Source organism: Neofelis nebulosa, chromosome 4 (genome assembly GCF_028018385.1).
Source record: "Neofelis nebulosa isolate mNeoNeb1 chromosome 4, mNeoNeb1.pri, whole genome shotgun sequence".
Classification (NCBI taxonomy): Eukaryota; Metazoa; Chordata; class Mammalia; order Carnivora; family Felidae; genus Neofelis; species Neofelis nebulosa.
The window spans coordinates 154,211,901-154,234,501 of NC_080785.1; the positions used below are offsets into that span (position 1 = coordinate 154,211,901).

Genomic DNA, 22,601 nt, shown 5'->3' on the forward strand with positions numbered 1-22,601 from the left:
TTTGGTCATTCGGTGTAAACAGGAAATCCATTCACTATTAAGAATACTCAGGGCAGGAGTGGAGGGGCGCCTGGATGGCTCAGTCGGTAGAACGTGCGACTGGATCTCAGGGCTGTGAGTGCAAATCCCGCGTTAGGTGTGGAGATTACTTAAAAATAAAATCTTAAAAAAAATAAAAAGAGGGAAGAAGGCTATCTGGGTGACTCAGTCGGTTAAGTTTCTGACTCTTGGTTTTGGCTCAAGCCGTGATCTCATGGTTCGTGAGTTTGAGCCCCGCGTTGGGCTCTGTGCTGCCAGTGAGGAGCCTGCGTCGGAGTTTCTCTCTCTTAAAATAAATAAATAAACTTCAAAGAAAAAAGAATACTCGGAACAAAGGTGATGTGCCATTATGCTGCCGGAGAATACATATACATAAGCTAAAAAAAAGAAGGAAAAGCCTTTTCATCAAGCAAGGAGAGAGCTAGGCACATTAAAAGTATTGCGACTGATTTATTGTACTTTGTGAAATACGTTTCATTTATGCAACAGCTGGCTAAAGTTAAGGTTTAAACTATAAAATGATTTACCTGCTCATAGCTGCATATAGTGACTAGCTAACACTTGGGTACATTACACTGGATGTAACTCTTCTGAGAACTGAGCAAACTTCTGTGTGGACGGCAAATGAACTGACTAACTAGGGACCCCCGTTAGTGCCCGGGGCACACGAGTCTGCTGACCCCATTGTGTATACACTTTAATGTCTTTACGAGTTTCGGCATCGAGCTAGAAGTTCAAAGGGCTGGCGTTAAGGTCAACGCGATGGACTTAATGTGTTTCCTTCATCTGCCCGGCGCCTCCGCTTTAGGTAATTTTCCGCATCTGGCCTAAAAGACAAACGAGAGCTCCTGTTCCCCCGTTGATGGGGAGCCAGAGCTGGCTCGGTCTGATTTCTCGCTGGGAAGGAACGGGATGTATTTGCCCAGGTTGGTGGCCACGTGCCTGCGGAAGAAGTGTCTGAGGTGCTCCCGGAACCTCTCCCCGACGAAAGCGTAGATGACGGGGTTAACGCAGCAGTGCGTGTAGGCGATCACCTCTGTCACCTGCATGGCCACATCGAGCCATTTGCTCTGCTCACAACTGACCTCAAAGAAGATCGTTTGGAAAGCAGAGAGAAGGAGGACCAGGTTGTAGGGGGTCCAGAACATGAAAAAGACCACCATGATGACAAAAATGAGCCGGATGGCCTTGTACTTGGTTTTATTGGGGCATCTCAGCAGTGTCCTAATAATTCCCGCGTAGCAGACGGCCATGATGAGCAGAGGCAGGGCCAGACTGAGGATGTTCATGCTCAGAGCATGGAAACGCTTCCAGTTATCCTCTTGGCCTCCTGGATAAAGAGGCAAACAGATGTACTGTTCAGCATCATTTTGGGACTGATGGAAGACAAATTCAGGGAGGGCTGCTATCCCTGCCAGGCCCCAGGTGAGGACGCTCATGATGATACCAAAAGTGACGGTCCGGGTCCGCAGGGCAAACACAGCGTGGACGACGGCCAGGTACCGGTCTATGGTCAGCAGGATGATGAAGAAAATCTCGCTGTACAAGCCCATGTAATAAAGCCCGGAGAGGAGCTTACACATGAAGTGGCCGAACACCCACTCGTTCCACCTGCTGTAGTGAATCCAGAACAGCAGAGTGAACAGGAAGAGCAGGTCAGAAATGGCCAAGTTGAGCAGGAAGATGTTGGTCATGATCCGGAGCCTCCTGTATTTTGTGAGGATCACCACCACCATCGCATTGCCCAGCAGACCAACCACAAACACCAGGGAATACAGTGGGGGCAAGAGGCGGGACCCCAGCTCCTTGACATTGATTTTTTCACATGGCAACGAGAACTCATAGTCGAACAGTGTGGTCCTGACAGACGCATCCGCTGTCACCGTCTCAGTTCCGGCCATCAAAGCCTCCATTGTCCCTATGATAGAAAGACAACAACGACGACAACGACGACGACGACGACGACAAACAAAAACAAAAACAAAAAACAACCCCACAATTAGGTACGATCACCCTTGACAAGCCACGCCCATTGATTTATCCATTTACCCACAAAACCACATATGATTAAACAACCTAGATACAACCTAGATACTTCAATGATCTTTAGCGCATGTTTAGAAGTATGTCCGGGATGCTGTGCGGGGAGGCGTCAGGCATGAAAGATGTGAAGTTTTGAAAGTCAGCGCGATTCACAAAGGGAAAAGAAACAGAAAGGTGGTGAATGGGGTGAAGAAAGAAGGCATTCATTTCCGCAAGCGTTTGAAGAAACACAAAACAGGAAAAAGCAGGCTGGAGAGTGATAATAATAATATTATACTGATTATTGTTGCCATATCTTTTCAGGCATTTTGAATTTTATGTTTTACAGTTTATATACGACTTTTGAAATCATCTTGCCTGTTTCAAAACCAAATGGTTGCAATCATAGTGATTGTTATTATTACAAATAACTACCCCTCTCTGTGGCCCCTTCACAATGCGCCATTCATCAGAGCTGATGGGGAAACTCTCAACCTCGAAGCAGTTTCGTAATTCCTCTAACAAGTAAATATAAAAGTTCAGGCTAGATTTTCAGTTTCATTGTCCAGTTTTCTCCTCACTAGATTCAAAAACAAAAAAATCACTAAGTTTAACTTTTGGGGCACCTGGGTGACTCAGTTGGCTGGGCGTCCGACTTTGACTTAGGTCACGATCTCGCGGTCCATGAGTTCGAACCCCGCGTCGGGCTCTGTGCTGACAGCTCAGAGCCTGGAGCCTGCTTTGGGTTCTGTGTGCCCTCTCTCTGCCCCTCCCCTGCTCATGCTCTGTCTCTCAATAATATATAAGTGTCAAAAAGTTTTTTTAAGAAAAAATAAAATAAAATAAATACACATTAAAAAAACCTGTTTAACTTTGAAAGACTTCACCATTGTAGTTATTACCAACTATTATAGCGATTACGGTTATAAGCAATAAACAAAGGCTGCTTCCCTTTTCCTGCTTCTCATAATGCTGAGATAATCCAGTCATATGCCAACAGCAGACCCCCTAGAGTCCCTGCTTCATAAAGTCCCTGCCGAGTAGGAGGGTGGTCCTGGGTAGTCAAAGCGAGATTGGACACGGGCAGGAGGCATCCCTGGCCGTTCCTGCCACCAGCTGTAGGACTTGGGGGCGAGAGCTGAACTTCGAGCCTCATTGACTCATCCCACACATAAGAACCATGATACCACTTGAAGTCATGTTCAGGATCAAGTAAGATCAAAAAAGCTGTAAACTTGGTGGGAGCAGAACCAAAAGAAAGGCAATGAGAAGATGTTTCATATCAACATAGGAAGAAATAGGGTCTCTTAGATAGAACTTAATCTATTTTCATGGCTCTGTCCTAGGGCAGCACACTGATAAGTAACACACTCAGGCTTTTAGGTGGAAAACGGCACTGAAAAACAGCTGATTGTATGATCTTTTCAGCATTCTTACCCCTAATGACACAATCCACAGCCCCTGAGGGAAAAAAAATACCCATTATTTTGTCCATCACGCATTTATAATCATAGAGAGCATGCCTGTAAACTTTAATGCCTAAAAATAGCAAAAAATAAACAGGGTCACTTGCTCCCAAGAGCAAAAATATAGGAGCCTCTGCTTAATATCTCTATTATCTTTCCTTTTCTCTGAGGCTGATCTAAAAACAAGTCAAATTAAAAACAAAAAAATTCACTGGGGTTTTGTTCAACTCGACGATCGTAACTTTAATTTGTGTGCCACTTTCAACATGACCACGATCAGACTGTAGAATCTTTTGGGGGTTCTGGGGTGCAAGGCACAGGGAAGAATGCAGGTTCTCTGGAGTCAGAAGCCAAGTCCTTTGACGACTAATTACATGGGGTCAGAGATATGAAAACTGAAATGGTTTTCATCTGTCTCCATCGCCCAGAGCAAAATGAATATTTAGGTCTGACATCGTCAAGAGGTTGGAATTAGGCTTTCAAAAATGTCTTTTTGGGGGCACCTGGGTGGCTCCGTGGGTTGAGCATCCGACTCTTGATTTCAGCTCAGGTCCTGATCTCAGGGTCGTGGGATCGAGCCCCATGTCCGGCTCAACGCTGGGTGTGGATCCTACTTAAGATTCTCCCTCTCTCCCTTTCCCTCTGCCCCTCCCCTGCTTGCGCTCTGTCTCTCAAAATAAAGAAAGAAAGAAACATTTTTTAAAAAAGGTCTTTTTGCATTTTGGGAAGGATGATACGGTAACAGCCAACAGGCAGCAAAACGGTAAAGAAAAGCAAAAACACAAAAGTAAAAACCACCCCAGATTTCACCACTATGAGCATTTCTTGACGCAGATATGCACGCATGGGTGCAAGTTTTACCAAAAACTGCATTCCTGCTACCTTGGCTGGTTCTCTAAAACTGCTCACAGGGCACCTCAGCTACGCAACGCAAATGAAGTTCCTTCTGTCTCCGAAAACGATTTGGATCTTACCAGCTTTCCCCTGGGCAGCAGGAAAAAGGATTCACAAACTGCAGTCCAGGGTGGTTTAAACTTAGCCTGACCCATTCATTTGAAGGACGGCTTTAGTTTTTCTCATCCTGTTTACGTTGCCAGCTTATGAATTTTGGTTTCTCATCTCCTCTCATTGGGCCTTTCGAAGATGGCAGTGGAGATATGGGGGAGGGGTCTGCATGGGGGGAGTGGGAAGAAGGTGCCCTGGTCTTCTGTCAGTCCTAGTCACGTGGCTGGTGTCTGCTGAGGAAGGGCCACCTGGTCCCGGCCCTGAACTTTCTGCTGGCACCTGCTGTTTTGTGGCTCATGGCCTCACGATCCATTCATTCTCAATCATCCCTGGGCATAGTGACCTCTGCAGCCCTGGCTGGAGTGGGGGGCCCTCTGTGGCTGCCACGTCATCAGGCTTCTGGCACCTTCTCCTGAACTGACAGGCACTGAGCAGACACACTGCTCCTTGACTCCGTGTCCGTGCCATGGACAAACCCAGGGACACTCGAGGGTACAGATGAAATGATTTTTCCCCCTGACCACCAGCTTAACTGTGCCGGCCACCCATGTGAATAAGAAAGCGACGTGCAGAGAGGAGGCTCTGCGAGGGCCCCCTCCCCAATTTATCAAACAGCCCTTCACACCCTCTAACTCTGGTCAAAGCCTGGATGGGGGAGATAGGAACCCCCGAGCGCGACTGCTTCCTTCGGTGACCTTGGACTCTTCCTCTCGCAATTCCTGGAGTCAGAAGGACAGGAGCCCTCCCCCTGCCCCCCTCATCTAGAATTAGAGACTCTTCTTTAGAAAATATATTGAAGTTTGGAATGTCAAAAAAAAAAAAAAAAAAAAGTAGGGGCACCTGGGTGGCTCAGTCAGTTGAGCCTCAGACTTCAGCCCGAGTCATGATCTCGCCGTTTGTGAGTTCGAGCCCCACATCAGGCTCTCTGCTGTCAGCTCCGTGCTTTGGAACCTCTGTTCCCCTTTCTCTCTGCCCCTCCCTCGCTTGCACTCTCTCTCAAAAATAAATAAACATAAAAAGAAAAAAAAAAGTAAGTGATGTCACTCTAACAATGCTGGTGAGGTTGGGGCAAGCCGAGAACAATAAGACATTGCTGATGTAATGTAACTTGGTTCAGTAAGTTTTTGAAATGTTATAAACAACGAGAATCAGCAAGGTACACGTGGCTTTGAGCCAGCGGTTCTACTCGGAGGAATTTACCCCAAGGGGAAGAAATCCAACAAATCAAATCACAAGGTACAGATGTTCATTGTGGCCTCGTTTCGTAACAGAAAGAAACAAGAGAAATGGAAACTGTTGAAAGGTTTGACACATGAAGCAGATTTTGAACAGATCGTAGTCCACTGATGCAATAGTTATTCTACAGTCACTAAAACTAGTTCTGGAATCACCAACAAGCGGTCGTGGGAAACGAAGAGAATATAAACTGCGTGTAGTAAGACCGCGACATCGTGAAACTGTATGCATATAAAAAGCAATGAGCAAATAATGAAAATAGTTGTAGAAGGGGGGGGACGGTAATTTTTAAAAACTTTTTAAATGCTCATTTATTTTTGGGAGAGAGACAGAGCACGAACAGTGGAGGGGCAGAGAGAGAGGGAGACACAGAATCCGAAGCAGGCTCCGGGTTCCGAGCTGTCAGCGCAGAGCCCGACGCGGGGCTCGAACTCACCTTAAGATCGTGACCTGAACCGAAGTCGGATGCTTAACCGACTGAGCCACCCAGGCGTCCCAGGGAAGCTTTAAAGTTGTAAGATGTGGAAGTGTCTAAATTCCCTTATCAATTACACTGTCACTAACGGCGGATGCCTTCTTCTAGCAAGGACAGCTGGAAGATTTGGCAAACACGCTTTCTCAAGGTAAGTGGGTTGAAAACGTGGGCAAATTATAAGCTGAAGCACGTACTCATCAGCACCTGAAACCACAACCTGAGATCTAAGAAACTTGACGTGGAAGTCACATGAGGTAGAGTATTTGAATTTTGTTCTAAAGATCTTAATGTTTGGTTTTCCTCTTTGAGCTTGGGTGGAGTTAACCTACAACCACCAGACTGGGGGGAAGGGAGATTTTTCTTAGAAATTTCTTTAGGGGCTACCCGGGTGGCCTAGACGGTTGAGCAGCCGACTCTTGATTTCAGATCAGGTCATGATCTCCCGGCTTGTGAGTTGGAGCCCTGCATCAGGCTCTCTGCTGTCAGCCAGGAGCCTGCTTGGGATCCTTTTTCTCTCTCTCCCTCTATTTCTCTCTCTGCCCCTCCTCCACTCTCTCTCTCTCTCTCTCTCAAAAATAAATAAACATTAAAAAAAAAAGTCTATGATAATTGAACCTTCCTTAGGCCAGGCATTTCACATCGTTTGCTTGATCTCACAACTTTGCAAGGTAGGTTTTCCCATCCCCACTTTATAGATGAGCAAACAGAGGCTTGGCAAAGCTTGGTCAGTTTTGCCTGAGGCTATTCTGTGCACGGCAGAACTGGGACTTGATCCTGTGCCCTTTTGCTCTAAAACCCACGCTATTATCGCATTGGGGTTCCATTCAGTGAGGACATCCACATCCCAGATGTCATGAATGTTTGTATATATCTTAGTATCTTTGCGGTTCAACATTTCATACATACGTATCTGTAACCCACTGCGAATTTAGTCTGATATGTGGCACGAAGTGCCATCTATTTTCCTTCTCTGTAAATGGGTGAATAACCACCCTCTCCTCCTCAGGCTTCAAACATCACATTTGTCACATATTCTTCAATATTCCTGATTCCATTTGCATGCATTCCACTAAACCATTGTACCTAAGCTGGAAAAAGATAAAAACAGGAGACTTTCTGAATACATGTGGTCTTGAAGGGATAAGAAAATGAACATTTTGGGGCACCTGGGTGGCTCAGTCGGTTAAGCGTCCGACTTCGGCTCAGGTCACGATCTCACGGTTCTGTGGGTTCGAGCCCCGCGTCGGGCTCTGCGCTGACAGCTCAGAGCCCAGAGCCTGCTTCGGATTCCGTGTCTCCCTCTCAGAGAAATTCCCTAATTTACGATCACACAGAGAGCAAACGGCTAAGTTGGGACTTGATCCCCAGTGTTCTTGACTCAAAGAAACCTGGGCTCTCTATAGCCTCACCTGCCCGTCAGCATTCTGCCCACCGGACGGGGACCTTTGGCGTGATGGCGGACTCCTTTCTCTGTTTGGGCATCACCTCCTCACTGTGGGTGTCTACTGTATGTGGACGTCATGACTCTCCACAATATTAGAGCTACAGTCTATGGCAGCCAAAGCCAGAGATATACCCTGAGCTAATCGTTTGCAATGTTTCTCGGACTTGTCTGAATGCTTTTTTTGCTTTTAAGATTTATTTATTTTGGAGAGAGAGAGAGCGCAAGCAGGGAAGGGGCGGGGGGTGGGGAGACAGAAGATCCGAAGCAGGCTCTGCGCTGACAGCACAGAGCCCGACGCGGGGCTCGGACTCGCAAGCTGTGAGGTCATGACCTGAGCCCAAGTCAGACGCTCAACCGAACTGAGCCCCCCCAGGCACCCCCTGAATGCTTTTAGACTGAGCCCCCCCAGGCACCTCCTGAATGCTTTTAGAAGTAAAGGCCAACGAGTTCTTGTCGGCTGGGTGAAAAAAGATACGGCTAATTTAAGACCCGTTTTGTAGGGGCGCCTGGGTGGCTCAGTTGGTTAAACATCCGGCTTTTGATTTTGGCTCAGGTGAGATGGAGCCTGCCTTGGGCTCTGCAAGGGCAGCGTGGAGCCGGCTGGGGATTCTCTTCTCTCTCCCTCTCCCTCTGCCCCTCCCCCCCCCACGCACGCCCGCGCACGCTCCTCTGTCTCAAAATAAATAAATACACATTTTTTGAAAAAAATCCATTTTGGAGGTGCTTGGGTGGCTCAGTCGGTTAAGCGTCCGACTTCAGCTCAGGTCACGATCTCACGGTCCATGAGTTCGAGCCCCACGTCGGGCTCTGGGCTGACGGCTGGGAGCCTGGAGCCTGCTTCCCATTCTGTGTGTCCCTCTCTCTCTGCCCCTCCCCTGTTCATGCTCTGTCTCTCTCTGTCTCAAAAATAAATAAAGGTTAAAAAAAAAATTTTTTTTAAATCCATTTTGTAATGAAACTTCACTGCAGGGGAAATCTGCTATGCCTACTGATGAAGAGTGCCGATCCTTGACAGGGGGAGTTTGCTTAAAACCAGGAACGGCAGGTAGAAGGCCACAGGCCGAATGCTTACATCAGTTTAGTAAAGTCACTACTCTGGCTTGTGGGTGTGTAAGTGCTTTGTCTCTTTAGCTCTCTCTCAAAAAAAAAAAAAAATCAGAGTTCAGAAGAACAAGGAGGACGCAGCACAAGAGACTCAGAAGGAGTGGACGGTGAGGTAGGAGTCAAACCAGGAGAGCTGGTGTCCCAGAAGCCAAGCAAAGAATGTATTCTGTGGACTGAGGAGTGAGGTGAGGATTATCTGAACTAACACGTTCGAGAGCATCTAGAACACTGGCCCAGCGTGTATATTAATACACGCTTAGAACTGTATATGAACTCTCCTCCCCTCCACCCGTTGACCTTTGTTTTTCAAGTTCTTGGGCCCTTCCAAAATGTCTAAGATCTTGTCCAAGGTAGTAAAATATGACTTCAGAAGAGCAAATATTTCTTCCATCTGAACAGAAATGCTTCTCTCTCCACAAATATCCGGTCTGTGGTCCATTACCCAAGGTTCTAGAAAACTTAAAATGATTGGTATCCAATGGTTTCAACCAGACATTTCAGCCTTCGTTAACATCTTTAGTTATACTAAATGAGGACTTTGAATTTCTACGAATAAGTTTGGACCTCAACCAAATTAAATAACCTAATGGGAACGCCGGATTATATTAATCCATTTACTTACCGACAGAGAGGTATCAGAGGTCAGATTATCTCTCACAAAGGTGACAGGTAGGGGATAGAGACAGAGACAGATGATAGATAGATAGATAGATAGATAGAAAATAGATTAATTCCTGGCAAATTATGGAACCAGGAATCAGGAGAGTTCTACTGGGCACTTAATTCTGCCCACCTTGGGATGCCAAGAAATCATCACTTCCCATAATCTGCAGACAACTTCCATTAACTTAATCTAAATTTACATGACAAAAGTTGGTTTTTTTTTTACAAGAGTAACATTTTTATTTCAAATGTCATGATATTTATGACTGAGTAGGTAATAGACACAATCATATGGTTCAAAACCTAACACTATGAGAAGATACACAACAAAAAGTCTTGGGCGCCTGGGTGGCTCAGTCGATTAAGCGTCCGGCTTCAGCTCAGGTCACGATCTCGCGGTCCGTGAGTTCGAGCCCCGCATCGGGCTCTGGGCTGATGGCCCAGAGCCTGGAGCCTGCTTCCGACTCTGTGTCTCCCTCTCTCTCTCTGCCCCTCCCCCGTTCATGCTCTGTCTCTCTCTGTCTCAAAAATAAGTAAATGTTAAAAAAAATTAAAAAAAAAAAAAGTCTCATCCTACAGCACATCCCCATGTGTCTCTTCCCCGTCAAGAACTGTGAAGGGTCTAAGATCTTACCCTACCTGTAGGCTAACAAGTAAGCCTGCCACTTCCTCGAGGATACCAGCAGAAGGCATGTGCCCATTAGATAAAGGACACAGGATGTATTGCTTGTGGCACAGCAGACACGTGAACTTGAAGTTCACGGTTCTCTCTGCCCCCAAGTCGCACGGGGGCCACGTACAGCAGATTTGCCTCACAGCCGAGGAATCTGAGTCCAGGAACCTCCAATCGTTCATACGGGGCTGACAACAAGCCTGCCCAGTCTTTGCCCAGGAGGGAAACATTATTTGAATTTCACCAGATAGCAAACAAAACTCTTTGTCTGCCCTGGAGAGAGATGTTCTGTCTTCCGAGGCCGTTTCTACAAAACATCCTTGAAAAGGTAATCTACAACAAACACTGCCGGGCCTCGGCTCCGAAGACACGCAGAAAATCGCCCCCCAACACCCCCGCTCAACCATGTGGGTAACTGCTCTTCCTTCCCAGGGCTTCCATACACAAGTGTAAGCAGGTAGATATTTTCTAATCTTACCCTGTTGGCTGCATAAAAGCAGAACACTACATTCATCATCACGCACCTCGCTTTTTTCACTTAGCAGTGGAAGGTTTTCTTTGTTCCTGCTGCAGAGAATCCACTGTGTGGATATACCAGTTTATTTAGCCAGTCTCCTATCAACAGAGACGCTTTGCTGTTTCAAACAAGGCTGCCTGTTGCTGATCTTAGGCAGGAAGTTTTGGGTTTGGTTTTGTTTTCAAAGCCCATCACATGCTAACCTTATGGTCAGCTAGAATGACAGGTTAGCATGTGATGGGATTTTAAAGTGGTCTGAGACTACATCCAGAGCCCTGTGCTAGGTCCCAGGCAAGACACTGAATGTGAACACTGCCCAAACTGGAATGCAGTGGAGAAGAAACCCTACCTGGTAAAGATGAGTTGAAGGAGCCAGAGGTATCCATCCACCTAGGAGAAAAGACACTTTGGGTAGGAAAGAGAGCGAGATACTGGTGTGTAGATAAGAACCTAAATGTGATTCACCATCAACCACAGGAGGTCGTTCCAAGAGGCAAAGTCAAACACCACATAAGAAAGAGCTTGAGGGGCGCCCGGGTGGCTCAGTTGGTTAAGTGTCCAACTTCGGCTCACGTCATGATCTCACAGGCCATGTGTTCAAGCCCCGAGTCGGCTCTGTGCTGACAGCTCAGAGCCTGGAACCTGCTTCGGGTTCTGTGTCTCCCTCTGTCTCTCTGCCCCTCCCCTGCTCACGCTCTGTCTCTGTCTCTGTCTCTCTCTTTCTCTCTCTTTGAAAAAAATAAACATCCAAAAATTTTTTAAAAAAAGAAACAAAGAGCTTGAGTGGGATCATCCCAAATGACATGTGAGGTACTGAGCAAACTTTAACTAGAGACACCTAAGCAGAGGGTGGGTGGCTGCTTGATAGGGACATTACCGGAGGGGATTTCCACAGACAGAAGTTGGCTACGGCAATTGTTCTCAGCCCTGGCTGCTCTTGGCAAACGCTGGGGAGATTTTGCAATCCCAATGCCAGGCTGTACCCCTGAATAGTTAAATCAGAATTTCTGGAGGTAGGACCCAGGCCACAGTGATTTCTTTTTCTTTTCTTTTTTTTAAGTAGGCTTCACATTCAGTGCGGAGCCCAAAGCGGGGCTTGAACTCGAGAACCCTGAGGTCAAGACCTGAGCCGAGATCAAGAGTCAGACACTTAACTGACTGAGCCACGCAGACGCTCCTGGGCCACCCTGATTCTTACAGCTCCCCTACTCTTAGGGGACATGAAATCTCTCCTGAATTTTATGAACCTGTTTTCTGTCCCTGAGTTACATACCCTCCAACCTCCTCGAGCTGAGGCAAGAAGCAAAATAAAGAATGTCAGCGCTGTGACACAGCGACCCTGAGAGCAAACTCAATTTTAGTCTGTATTAATAGATCACCCAGAAGAAAGGAAATCCACATACCTGATTCTCCATCGACGTCTCTACCCAGCTGCCCCTTCATTTATTCGTCCAATTACCTCTCCAACTAGCTACTTGGATCGCTTCCCACTATACAGTGAAGCCAGGCCTCCCAACCTTTCACTTTTTTTTTTTTTTAATTTTTTACAGAGAACCTGGAATAGTCAAAAGAATTATCTGGTGTGGTGCTACCCAACAGAACTCTTCTGCAATGATGGACATGTTCTGGGTCTGTGTTGTCCAACGAGGCACCCCTCGCCCAATGGCTGTTGAGCGCTCGAAATGTGGCTGACCTTTTCATTTTATTTAAATTTTTTTTTTTAACGTTTATTTATTTTTGAGACAGAGAGAGACAGAGCATGAACGGGGGAGGGACAGAGAGAGAGGGAGACACAGAATCGGAAGCAGGCTCCAGGCTCTGAGCCATTAGCCCAGAGCCCGACGTGGGGCTCGAACTCACGGACCGTGAGATCGTGACCTGAGCTGAAGTCGGAGGCTTAACCGACTGAGCCACCCAGGTGCCCCTTCATTTTATTTAAATTTAGTGAATTTAAATTGAAGTCACCGCATGTGCAAGTCGTCACCAGAGTGGACAGTGCAGAACTAGCGACTGGTCACTGTGCCCGTAGAACTCCTGACAAGTGACAGCTGCTTACTGAACACTTCCGGACTGAATCGAATAATTTTCGCCCTGCCTCTCACTGTTCAGACTACACATTTGAAATATGATGTTCTGTCGCAGGTACCCCATGTTAAGAGGGTTAATGTCAATCTGGAGTACAGGACAGGCTAGGGTGAGAAAGGTCCAGAAACATCAGCCTTGGCTCACAGAACTCAGAATGTTTTGTATGAAAAATAAGAGGATTCAAATCGTCAGATTAATTTTAGTTTTTGTTTCTTTGTTTGTTGTTTGTTTTTGTTTTTGTTTTTGCCAGTATTTGTCTTTGGTCTGGACCCAAGTTTTCTAATCTTTTTTTTTTTTTAAGATTCTTTTTAAGTTTATTTATTTTGAGAGAGATTGAGAGACAGAGAGAGAGAGAGAGAGAATCCCAAGCAGGTTCCACACTGTCAGCACAGAGCCCAAGGTGGGCTTGAATGCACAAAGCATGAGATCATGACCTGAGCAAAACCAAGAGTGAGAAGCTCAACGGACTGAACCCCCCAGGCGTCCCTCTAATCTTTTTTACGAAAGGCTTGGATTAGGCAATGTTTTAGGTCCCTTTGAGATGGACTGACGTGATAGCTTTTCCTGCAGAAGAGGGAGTAGACTCCCAGAGCGCAGAAACTTGATGGCATTGGAGGAGACTACACTCAGGCCCACCTGGGGAAGGACATGTGGGAACTACCAGGTTGTGTGGGAACAGAATGGGCTGCCTGGTGAGCCAGGAAGCTCCCTCCTCGGAAACACACACAAGAACCTCTCAGCGCTGTATTTTAGGGCAGCACAAGGACTTCCCCATCTGCTGATCATTATCATTAGTTACTAGAGCAAAGGCTACACTCCGTGCTGGAGTGTGGTCAGTTCATTTTCAGTGACTTGGTTTTATCCACCTGCCAAGTGATTTGGGATATTCTTTTTAATTTAATTTTTTTTTTTTTTTTTTACATTTATTGATTTTTGAGAGAGAGCACAAGCAGGGGAGGGGCAGAGAGAGAAGGAGACAGGATCCAAAGCAGGCTCCAGGCGCCGAGCCGTCAGCACAGAGCCGGATGCGGGGCTCGAACTCACAGACTACGAGATCGTGACCCGAGCCGAAGTCAGACGCTTAATCGACCGAGCCACCCGGGCGCCCCTCTGTATTCTGGGGCCCGGGTGATTTTGGATATTCTTACCAACTTTCTTGCCCAAAGATTAGATTGACTCTTTATATTTCAACATGGGGTGTTTCAAGTGTGGTTGAATTTTAATTGTACTGCAGGTTGATCTGTCATTTAGTTGAAAGAGATGATTGTGAGGAATATGTTTTCATAGGGAAGGCATGACTGTGTAGTCAAAATAGCATGGTTGGGGTAAAACCACGTAAAATGGAGAAAGAACCTCTGCCCCAGATCTCCTTTCTAGGTACCACATCACACTTTTATATAGTTTCTGTATTCTGATATTTTTTTTTAACATTTCTTCAATTTTGAGAGACCAGGAGAGACAGAGTGTGAGTGGGGGAGGGGTAGCGAGAGGGGGAGACACGAAATGTGAGGCAGGCTCCAGGCTCGTGAGCTGTCCACACGGAGCCTGTCGCAGGGCTTGAACTCATGAACCACGAGATTGTGACCTGAGCCAACGTCAACCGCTCAACCGACTGAGCCACCCAGGTGACCCTCTGTATTCTGACATTTTAAATTTTTTTTTTTTCAACATTTTTTATTTATTTTTGGGACAGAGAGAGACAGAGCATGAACGGGGGAGGGGCAGAGAGAGAGAGGGAGACACAGAATCGGAAACAGGCTCCAGGCTCCGAGCCATCGGCCCAGAGCCTGACGCGGGGCTCGAACTCACGGACCGCGAGATCGTGACCTGGCTGAAGTCGGACACTTAACCGACTGCGCCACCCAGGCGCCCCTGTATTCTGACATTTTAAATGTTATATCTTGCACCCTGTTCCATGTGGCTAGTAATTATTTGAAAATATAATTTGTAGGGGCGCCTGGGTGGCGCAGTCGGTTAAGCGTCCGACTTCAGCCAGGTCACGATCTCGCGGTCCGTGAGTTCGAGCCCCGCGTCAGGCTCTGGGCTGATGGCTCGGAGCCTGGAGCCTGTTTCCGATTCTGTGTCTCCCTCTCTCTCTGCCCCTCCCCCGTTCATGCTCTGTCTCTCTCTGTCCCAAAAAATGAATAAAAAACGTTGAAAAGAAAAAAAAAAAAAAATTAAAAAAAAAAAAAAAAAAAAAAAAGAAAATATAATTTGTAGGGGCCCCTGGGTGGCTCAGTCGGTTAAGCGTCCGACTTCAGCTCAGATCATGGTCTCGTGGTTCGTAAGCTTGAGCCCCACATCGGGCTCTCTGCCATCAGCGTGGAGCCTGCTTCAGATCCTCTGCCTCCCTCTCTCTCTCTCTCTGTCCCTCACCTGCTTGTCCTTTCTCTCTCTCTCAAAAATAAATAAACGTTAAAAATTTTTTTAAATAAAGGAAATATAACTTGAAAAGACACCAACATATTGTATAGATATTCATGGCTATTTAATCATTGTCTTATTGGTGTGCAATTAAGTTGTTCCAGATTTACACTTTTATAAATAATATTGTAATAAACATCTTTGTATTTTTAAAAATTATTTCCCTAGAGTAGGTTTCCCAAAGCACAATTTCTACCTGTTTTCTAAGTCTCTTGATGCGTTTTGTCAAATTGCTTCCAGAAAGTGTTCAGCGATGTATATATTCTGGGCAGTAGTAGGTGATGGCTCTAGTCTCAGCAAGCATCCATCAACACCAAGAAGACAGAAAAGAAAAAAAAAATTGGCCACGTATATGGGCAAAAGAGATGTCATTATTGTGTAACTAATATTTGTTTAATTACTGAGCATTTTTTAAAACTGTAATTGGTAATCATCCATATTTCCTTTTCTGTGAATTATCTGGCGGTGCCCTTTACCCATTTTATGCTGGGTACGTCTGCTTTTTTCTTGTTGAGTCATACAATTCTTGCCCCAAGAGAAATAACTCAGCCTACCTGGTTCAATGTAATCATCACCACCATCTGAAAAGAGCTACAAATACCCCTATCACTTCCGTGTACCAAAGTACCCATACTCCCATCACCCTCCCTCTAAACACCGGTCAAACAACTGTTAACTTCCACCCTCATGAATCCAAGGTTTCCCAAAAGATTAGGAGGGATTTCTACCTCTATCCTCTAGGACAGGTCTAGGAAAAACAAACAGTCAACCTTGTAGATCCAGACACGAAGACCAAATCATTCGATTCACTGATTCATCATCATAGCCTGACTTAGGGTGGATTTTCAATGAACACTTAAAATACACATGTATATATACAACTGCACTATGTAGATGTATGTACACACATATATGCAAGTTCTGTTTTCACGGACTGTTTCTTACGAAGTCAACATCGATACACGCAAAATGGCTAACTTGGAGCGGTCATGTCCTCAGTAGTTGAGAATTTATGAAGGCACGGAGAACACACGACGGGCCCAGCCGTGGGCATGCTGACTGATGAGGTACAAAAGGCCAAGTGTGGATGACTGGGAGAGGCAAGGGTATCACAGCATGGGTGGGGGAAAGAAGGAAAGTGGGAGAAAGCAAGAAGAAAATGGACATGTGTCACAACAAACTCTCCTACTTTGGCCCCATACCACCTACTAAATCACCCTCTCCTCTGCCTCCGCAATCCAAGAGCGCTCTGGAGAGGCACTGCTTGCCCTGCCTGGACCCCTCTCTCCATCTCCTTGTTCCTGGAAACCTGACGGTCTACCCGGAAATCACTTTTAAGCGAGCGACTTCTATCGCAATGTAGTAAGTTCTTGCCCGGAAGAGAACAGAAAGAAGGCAAATGGTACCTGTTACTTTAGCAAAGTCCTTTATGCACCCGGGGACAGCTTAGGTCTTGCCACGCACAAAATGGAGAAGCCGTCTGATCAGAGGCATTGGGAAGGTAGGACACAAGACGGCTTCCCCTTTTAAACAGGCTCGCTGCTCTGCAAGTTTTCAGAAAGTTATCAAGTTCAGTACAGTTCTTCTTTTCTGCTGCTGGAATTACATACTAAACCCTCAGTTGAGTAATCTTTGAGATGAACACTGCTGATGTTCAGCAGCCGTTTCGGGGTTCTGCATTCTCTTGGCATTGTCCTCTCTCTCTCTCTCTCTCTCTCTCTTTCTCTTTTTGGAGGGGGGCAGATAATTCTTGAATAAACATTGCTTTGACCCGGGGGAGGGGGCAGGGCAAAAAGCAAAATCGAGTGACAGACGGTAACTACGTTTATCGTGGTGAGCATGAAATAAGGTAGGGAATGTAGTTCGAATCACTAGGCTGTACACCTGCAACGGATATAACGTTGTATGTCAATTATGCTTCAATACCAAAGGGAGTTTTTAAATTAAATCAGAACTTTCCCGCGAAGGCAAGATGGGGACCGCGGGATAACCTAGTTATTCCCCAGAGCTCTAGAGGAGACCTTGATGGGTCGAGGTGGAGCGCAGGGTTAGACGTCCCCAGAAGACCCGAGAAGTGCCTTTCCGTGTGACTGAAGAGCTCCATAACCTTCATCAGCAGATCGTGCTGGACCTCGGCCTTCTCACCTGTAAATCATCAGGTTGCCATGGAATCGACTAAGATACATACAGAAGAAAGACTCTGTAGGATATACAGGGCTAAACAAACATAAGCTGTGGCTAGGCTACCACCGTGACACGTGTGTGGGCTCTATGTGCTGATGGGTCCGGGGCGCCTGTCGTGACGCTGGGCACCGCGCAGGCATCACCCAACATTTGTGGGAAGAGCGCTGGCCTTAGAGGCGTGACCTTTGACAAACTGGCCACGTGGACGACGTCAGAGCAGTTCGCCAAGCGTCTATCAAACATCTCTTATGTACGCGGGACTGTGACACACACTGTCGATGGCAAAGACAAGATGGGGGGAAAAAGGAAGGAGTCTGTCGAGAGGGCTCATGGACATCCCGGAGGCTTGAGTTTGAGCCAACTTGGTAGCCAGGCTTCAGTGTCAGGGGGGTCAGCAGAAGCCTTGCCAGAGAAGAGTTAGAGAAACCAGAAACGTCTGGTAGGAAGAAAGAGATAGGAAGTTGTGCTACATTATGATAGAGTCGGCCTTTCCCTTGGGCTCTGTGGGGCATCCCCAGGTGGGGAGAGGCTGCCACGAGGCAGATTTCTGCCCCAGAGAACAAGAAGTCTCTGCAACGTGTCCCACAAGGGGGACCTTCCTGGGAGCCCCCTGATGGAGCTGGGGACGCATGGCCTGAGTGGCCTTCGTATTCAGCCCGGTGAGGGCAGCTCCCGGGGGCCAGGGACCATAGCCACAGGGACCAGAGAATAAGGAAAACTCTCTCCACAGGTGAGAGGCTGGGTTAGAAAATGCCAGAGGCCTTGCCTAACTCCAAGGCTTCCTGCTGCGTTTCTGGGGACCCTCTTTCTGCCCCAAGTCTCCCATTCAAGCCTCACGGGGGACTCACTGGTCCAGACACGCCTCGGGCAGTCTCACCCTCTCCCCTCTCTGCTGGTCTGCACCCCGTCCGCAGTGAAGGCCCAGCTTCCCCGTGAGGACATCCTTTTCTGCTTAGAAAGACTGGACTCCTGGGTCCAGGCAGTTGGAACGGTGCTTGGCTTCCTCATCTGCAAACGGAGGTGAGAACAGCACCTCCATCTATGGGAGGGTCAGGTGAGGTGGCCCATGAAACCCGCCTGCTTGTGGGAAAGGCCCAACCAGGGCCCCACCAATATGACGGTGTCTTAACGTAGCAGGTGCTTGGAACTGCCCGCCCCTCCTCTAAACTTCCGTGGCATTTCTGGCCGACCTCAGTTTTCTGGTGCTCAGCATCATCGGAAGAGAAAAAAGCACCCCTGCCCTCCCCACCTGTCCCCTTTCCTCTCTGGTTCTGAGGATGTTAAGAAATTAAGGGGCCACACATGACCCCGTTCACTAAACCACAGAACTGGATGCTTTATCTACGGAGGCAAAGGCAACCCCAAGGGCCGCGGGCAGCTCCCTTTCCTGGCGAAGAGGGCAGGGCTGAGCCAAGCCTTCCCCGCTATCCTTTCCAAACTCCCCAAGTTCAAAAGTCACCGCACCTCCAGCAGCGGGGAGGGTGGAAGCCTGGTGTGGACACTGAGTGTCCTTCATGAGAAGGAGGGTGGCCGGCAGGGACGGGGCTGGGGCTTCTGTCTGATAAGTGGCCACCCGCCCCTGAGCTCAGTCTCCACCCCCTCGCTGGGGACTTAGAATTCTCCCGGAGTGATTTCAGCAACCGAAGAATTTCTTTACCTTGTGGAACACGCCAGCCGTTGGCAATGGCGATAGAGGAAAGTCAACACGGAGAGGCCTAAAAAGGTGATGGTTCCGGAATCACCTCGGGGTACGTTGACGGGGAATGTGGAACTCAGCAGAGGCTTGGATCTTCCCGGGAGGGACCCCAGAGCGTTCTCCACGTGCAAGCAATGAACCATGGGAGCCCTTCCTGGGTGCTCTGGTCAGGGCAACGTCTTCCTACCAATTGAGAGATTAAGCTTTAGAGAAGCTTACGATGGGGGCTGATTTATGTGAGGGTAAACACAACCATCTATGATTCTTCTTCCTTTTTTTTAGTTTTTTTAATGTTTATTTATTTTTGAGAGAGAGAGAGAGAGAGAGAGAGAGACAGAGCATAAGCAGGGGAGGGGCAGAGAGAGAGGAAGACAGAATCTGCAGCGGGCTCCAGGCTCTGAGCTGTCTGCCCAGAGCCCTACGTGGAGCTCGAACTCACGAACTATGAGTTCATGACCTTAGCCGAAGTCAAACGCTTAACTGACTGAACCACCCGGGCGCCCCTCCCAATCCTATTTTTAATGTAGAAAAAAGAAATGTGTTCTTTCAAATAGCACCTGTTAACATTCTTTAAGACCAGGATTCCTTAGAACTCTGGGAGATGCCGGTCTGATGACTGCAGTTGCAAACTGCTTTCTGGCCCATTCTATCATCTATCTATCGCGTAGCCCGCGAGGTCAGCAGGGATGCTCACATCGCAGACGACAAAATGGAGAGTCCACGAGGGACTTGGCAAAAGCCACAGAGAGGGTGAAGGGCAGGGCTGCTCTCCACCCCCGAGTGTAGACGATCCACTGAGTTCCTCTTTTCTCCTGCACTATCCACCAACTGAGGGACCCGTGCCTGCCAAGCTTCAGCTGATGATGAGGACGCCCTTGGGGCCAAATGTACAGGCAGAGCCCAAAGAGGTTTCCTCGAGGTCCCAAGCGGCTTGTTCAGCCTTGGCTCTCCCCAGGAGGGCCGGGAGATTTGGGGTGCTTCTTCCTTGCTCCTCGAGGTGCTAAGCTCACAGGAAAACCTGACCCCAAACACCAATACCCTGTGATCTTCCAGATTCTCAAGGTCACATGCACGAATGCAGAAACATTTCAGAGGAACAGCCACAAATCAAACCGAACAGAAGGCAGCTTGGGAATATAGGGGCATCGGCAGGAGAAACAAACACAGAACCTTCAGAAGCTCCGGGGCGGGGGGCGGGGGGGTGGTGGCCAGAAGGTTCTTGCAGGAGAGCTCAGGTCAACCTCAGCCTTGCATGTGTAAAAGGAAGTGATTGCAGAGCAGTAGAGCGTCCGAGCTTCCTTGAGGGTCACCCATCTTCCGGTCACCAGCTCCTGGGCCCCGGGTCTCGGGGCCCAGCCAGGGCGCAGAGACTGAGCTCGGACCACATGCTTCCACTCACCCACATTTTCCCAGGGGGGTCGTGGGAGGGCTTCTGCAGCCGGCACGGCCTGCTTCTGGCTCGCTGGGGGTCCAGGGTGTTTCTAGGTTCCCTCTGTCCACTGCACACTGCCCTCCTGTGAAGCCCAAAGGCCTACAGAAACAATGGGGCGCCTGGCTGGCTCAGTCGGTTAAGCGTCGACTTCAGCACAGGTCGTGATCTCGCTGTTTGTGGGTTCGAGCCCCGGGTCGGGCTCTGTGCTGACAGCCCGGAGCCTGGAGCCTGCTTCGGATTCTGTGTCTCCCTCTCGCTCTGCCCCTCCCCTGCTCGTACTCTGTCTCTCTCAAAAACAAATAGACATTAACAAAAATAGACAAAAGAGACAGGAAATAGAAGGGATGGCAAATAACAGATCTTTAAGCTCATTTCTCCTTCCCCCAAATAGCAGCCAGAAATGTTTCTCCCCTGAGAGAAAATTTCATTTCTGCTTTGTTCACGACTCAGGAGCATGGTGTTTGGGAGGCTTCTGCGACCCCCAGTGGCTGGAAGGACACCCAGAAGTGTGACATTGGGGTGGACAGGCCTGAGGGTTCATTGTCACAGAGGAAGATTAATCGGGATACGTTTTGTCTATTGTTTTTAAGTTATTTATTTATTTTGAGAGAGAGAGAGAGAGAGAGAGAGCAAGAGGGGCAGAGAGAGAGAGGGAGAATCCCGAGCAGGCTCCTCACTGCCAGCGCAGAACTCAACGCGGGGCTTGAACTCACAAACCACGACATCATGACCCGAGCCGAAATCAAGAGCGGGAGGCTTAACCCACTGAGCCGCCCAGGCGCCCCAGTCTGGATACTTTTTAAACGTGTCAAGCCTCTGTCTGTGTTGCACAGCACGAATCCTGAACGAATCACAAAATGTGCCTAAGTCTCCACTGTGGAAAAGATCAAAGAGCCGTCAGCCCCCAGTATGAGGGGACAGAAAGGACTCGGACAGTTGCAGGAGTGACAGGGGGTGGGGGCTGCCTCCGCGGTGCGGAAGTTGCAGGAGGAGACAAGGGGCAGAGAAATGACTGTTTAATAATCAAAACAGCTTTTCCTGAGCACTTTTATCACAGCAGGGCCTCTGCTAAAGGCTTTCCGTGTTTCGTGCGGAGTAAACCTCTCTCGGCGAGTCTGTGAGGTAAGTGCACTTGTGTTTTACCATCTCTCGGAGGAGGAACTGAGGCAAGTTGGTTAAGCAATGAGTCCAAGATCACATCACCAGAACGCGGTGGGGCTGGGCCGGGATCCCCCTTCTGCCTGATTCTAGCCCCACTGTGCGGCCACCTCCCTACAGGTCTGGATGTGACTCACGGCTGGGCTGGGGGCCCCCTCGTCCCTCTCCAGCAGCCCATACCCAAACCCCAGCAGCCGACTTTTAGATCAGGACACCTGTGCTTTGATGCTACATTTCTTTTTTTTTTTTTTTTTTAATGTTTTATTTATTTTTGAGACAGAAAGAGACAGAGCATGAACGGGGGAGGGGCAGAGAGAGAGAGGGAGACACAGAACTGGAAGCAGGCTCCAGGCTCTGAGCGGTCAGTACAGAGCCTGACGCGGGGCTCGAACTCACAAACTGCGAGATCATGACCTGAGCCCCCCAGGCGCCCCTGCATTTCTTAAAACAACCTGAAGAAAATGTGCACATGATGCCTCCTTATAACAAGGAGCAAGTCAGGGCAGAGGGGGGACTTCGCCTGAGGTCACAGTCCTGCTGGATTCCTCCCTCCCTGTCCTGCTGACTCACCCCCTTGCTTGCTGGTTTCTCCTGAGAGTGCTTAATGAATCCTCCCCCACCCGAGGGTCTGGGAACCCGATATTAGACAGGGAGTTTACCAGAGATGACAGCTGCTTTTTCGCATCAGCTTATTAAGATACAGGTTCTGGACGATAAATTGCATCTGTTTAATGCCTACAATTGGATGGATTTCGGCACTCGTACGTATCCGGGAAACAATGGCCACATTCACGGTATAAACGTTTCCATCACCCCAAAGAGATTCTTTGTGCCCCTTCGCTGGCCACCCCTCCCGCTGCCCCCAACGCCAGAAACCACGTCTTCACGGTTCTTCAGATCAGTCTCTTTGCCCACTGCCTGAACATTAAGCCGAAACTATGGTTTTTGTATGGCACCACTTCAAGGTACCAACTTTTA

General features: G+C 48.2%; 1 protein-coding gene across 4 annotated transcripts; it reads right to left on the minus strand.

The window, feature by feature from the left end:
* Nucleotides 1-469: 469 nt before the first annotated feature.
* Nucleotides 470-18,506, minus strand: LOC131510270 (C-C chemokine receptor type 3-like). 4 transcript variants are annotated; one of them, XM_058727216.1, is made up of 5 exons: nt 16,560-18,505; nt 16,062-16,244; nt 15,350-15,440; nt 10,994-11,034; nt 470-1,957 (listed from the first exon to the last, which is right to left on the minus strand). In XM_058727216.1, the coding sequence occupies exons 4-5, from the start codon at nt 11,028-11,030 to the stop codon at nt 867-869; spliced, it is 1,128 nt and encodes a 375-aa protein (XP_058583199.1). In that variant the 5' UTR covers nt 11,031-11,034; nt 15,350-15,440; nt 16,062-16,244; nt 16,560-18,505; the 3' UTR covers nt 470-866. The 4 variants fall into 4 exon arrangements, with proteins under 4 accessions (XP_058583199.1, XP_058583198.1, XP_058583200.1 ...); XM_058727215.1 differs by lacking the exon at nt 16,062-16,244; XM_058727217.1 differs by lacking the exon at nt 16,560-18,505 and having other exon boundaries at nt 16,062-16,548.
* Between the last annotated feature and the right edge of the window lie 4,095 nt (nt 18,507-22,601).

Coding starts and splice junctions, on each gene's coding strand:
- LOC131510270 (XM_058727215.1), bottom strand. CDS start 11,030: ATGGATACCTCTGGCTCCTTCAACTCATCTTTACCAG. Junction 1,958..10,993: donor CTTCAACTCATCTTTACCAG/GTAGGGTTTCTT, acceptor TTTCTATCATAG/GGACAATGGAGGCTTTGATG.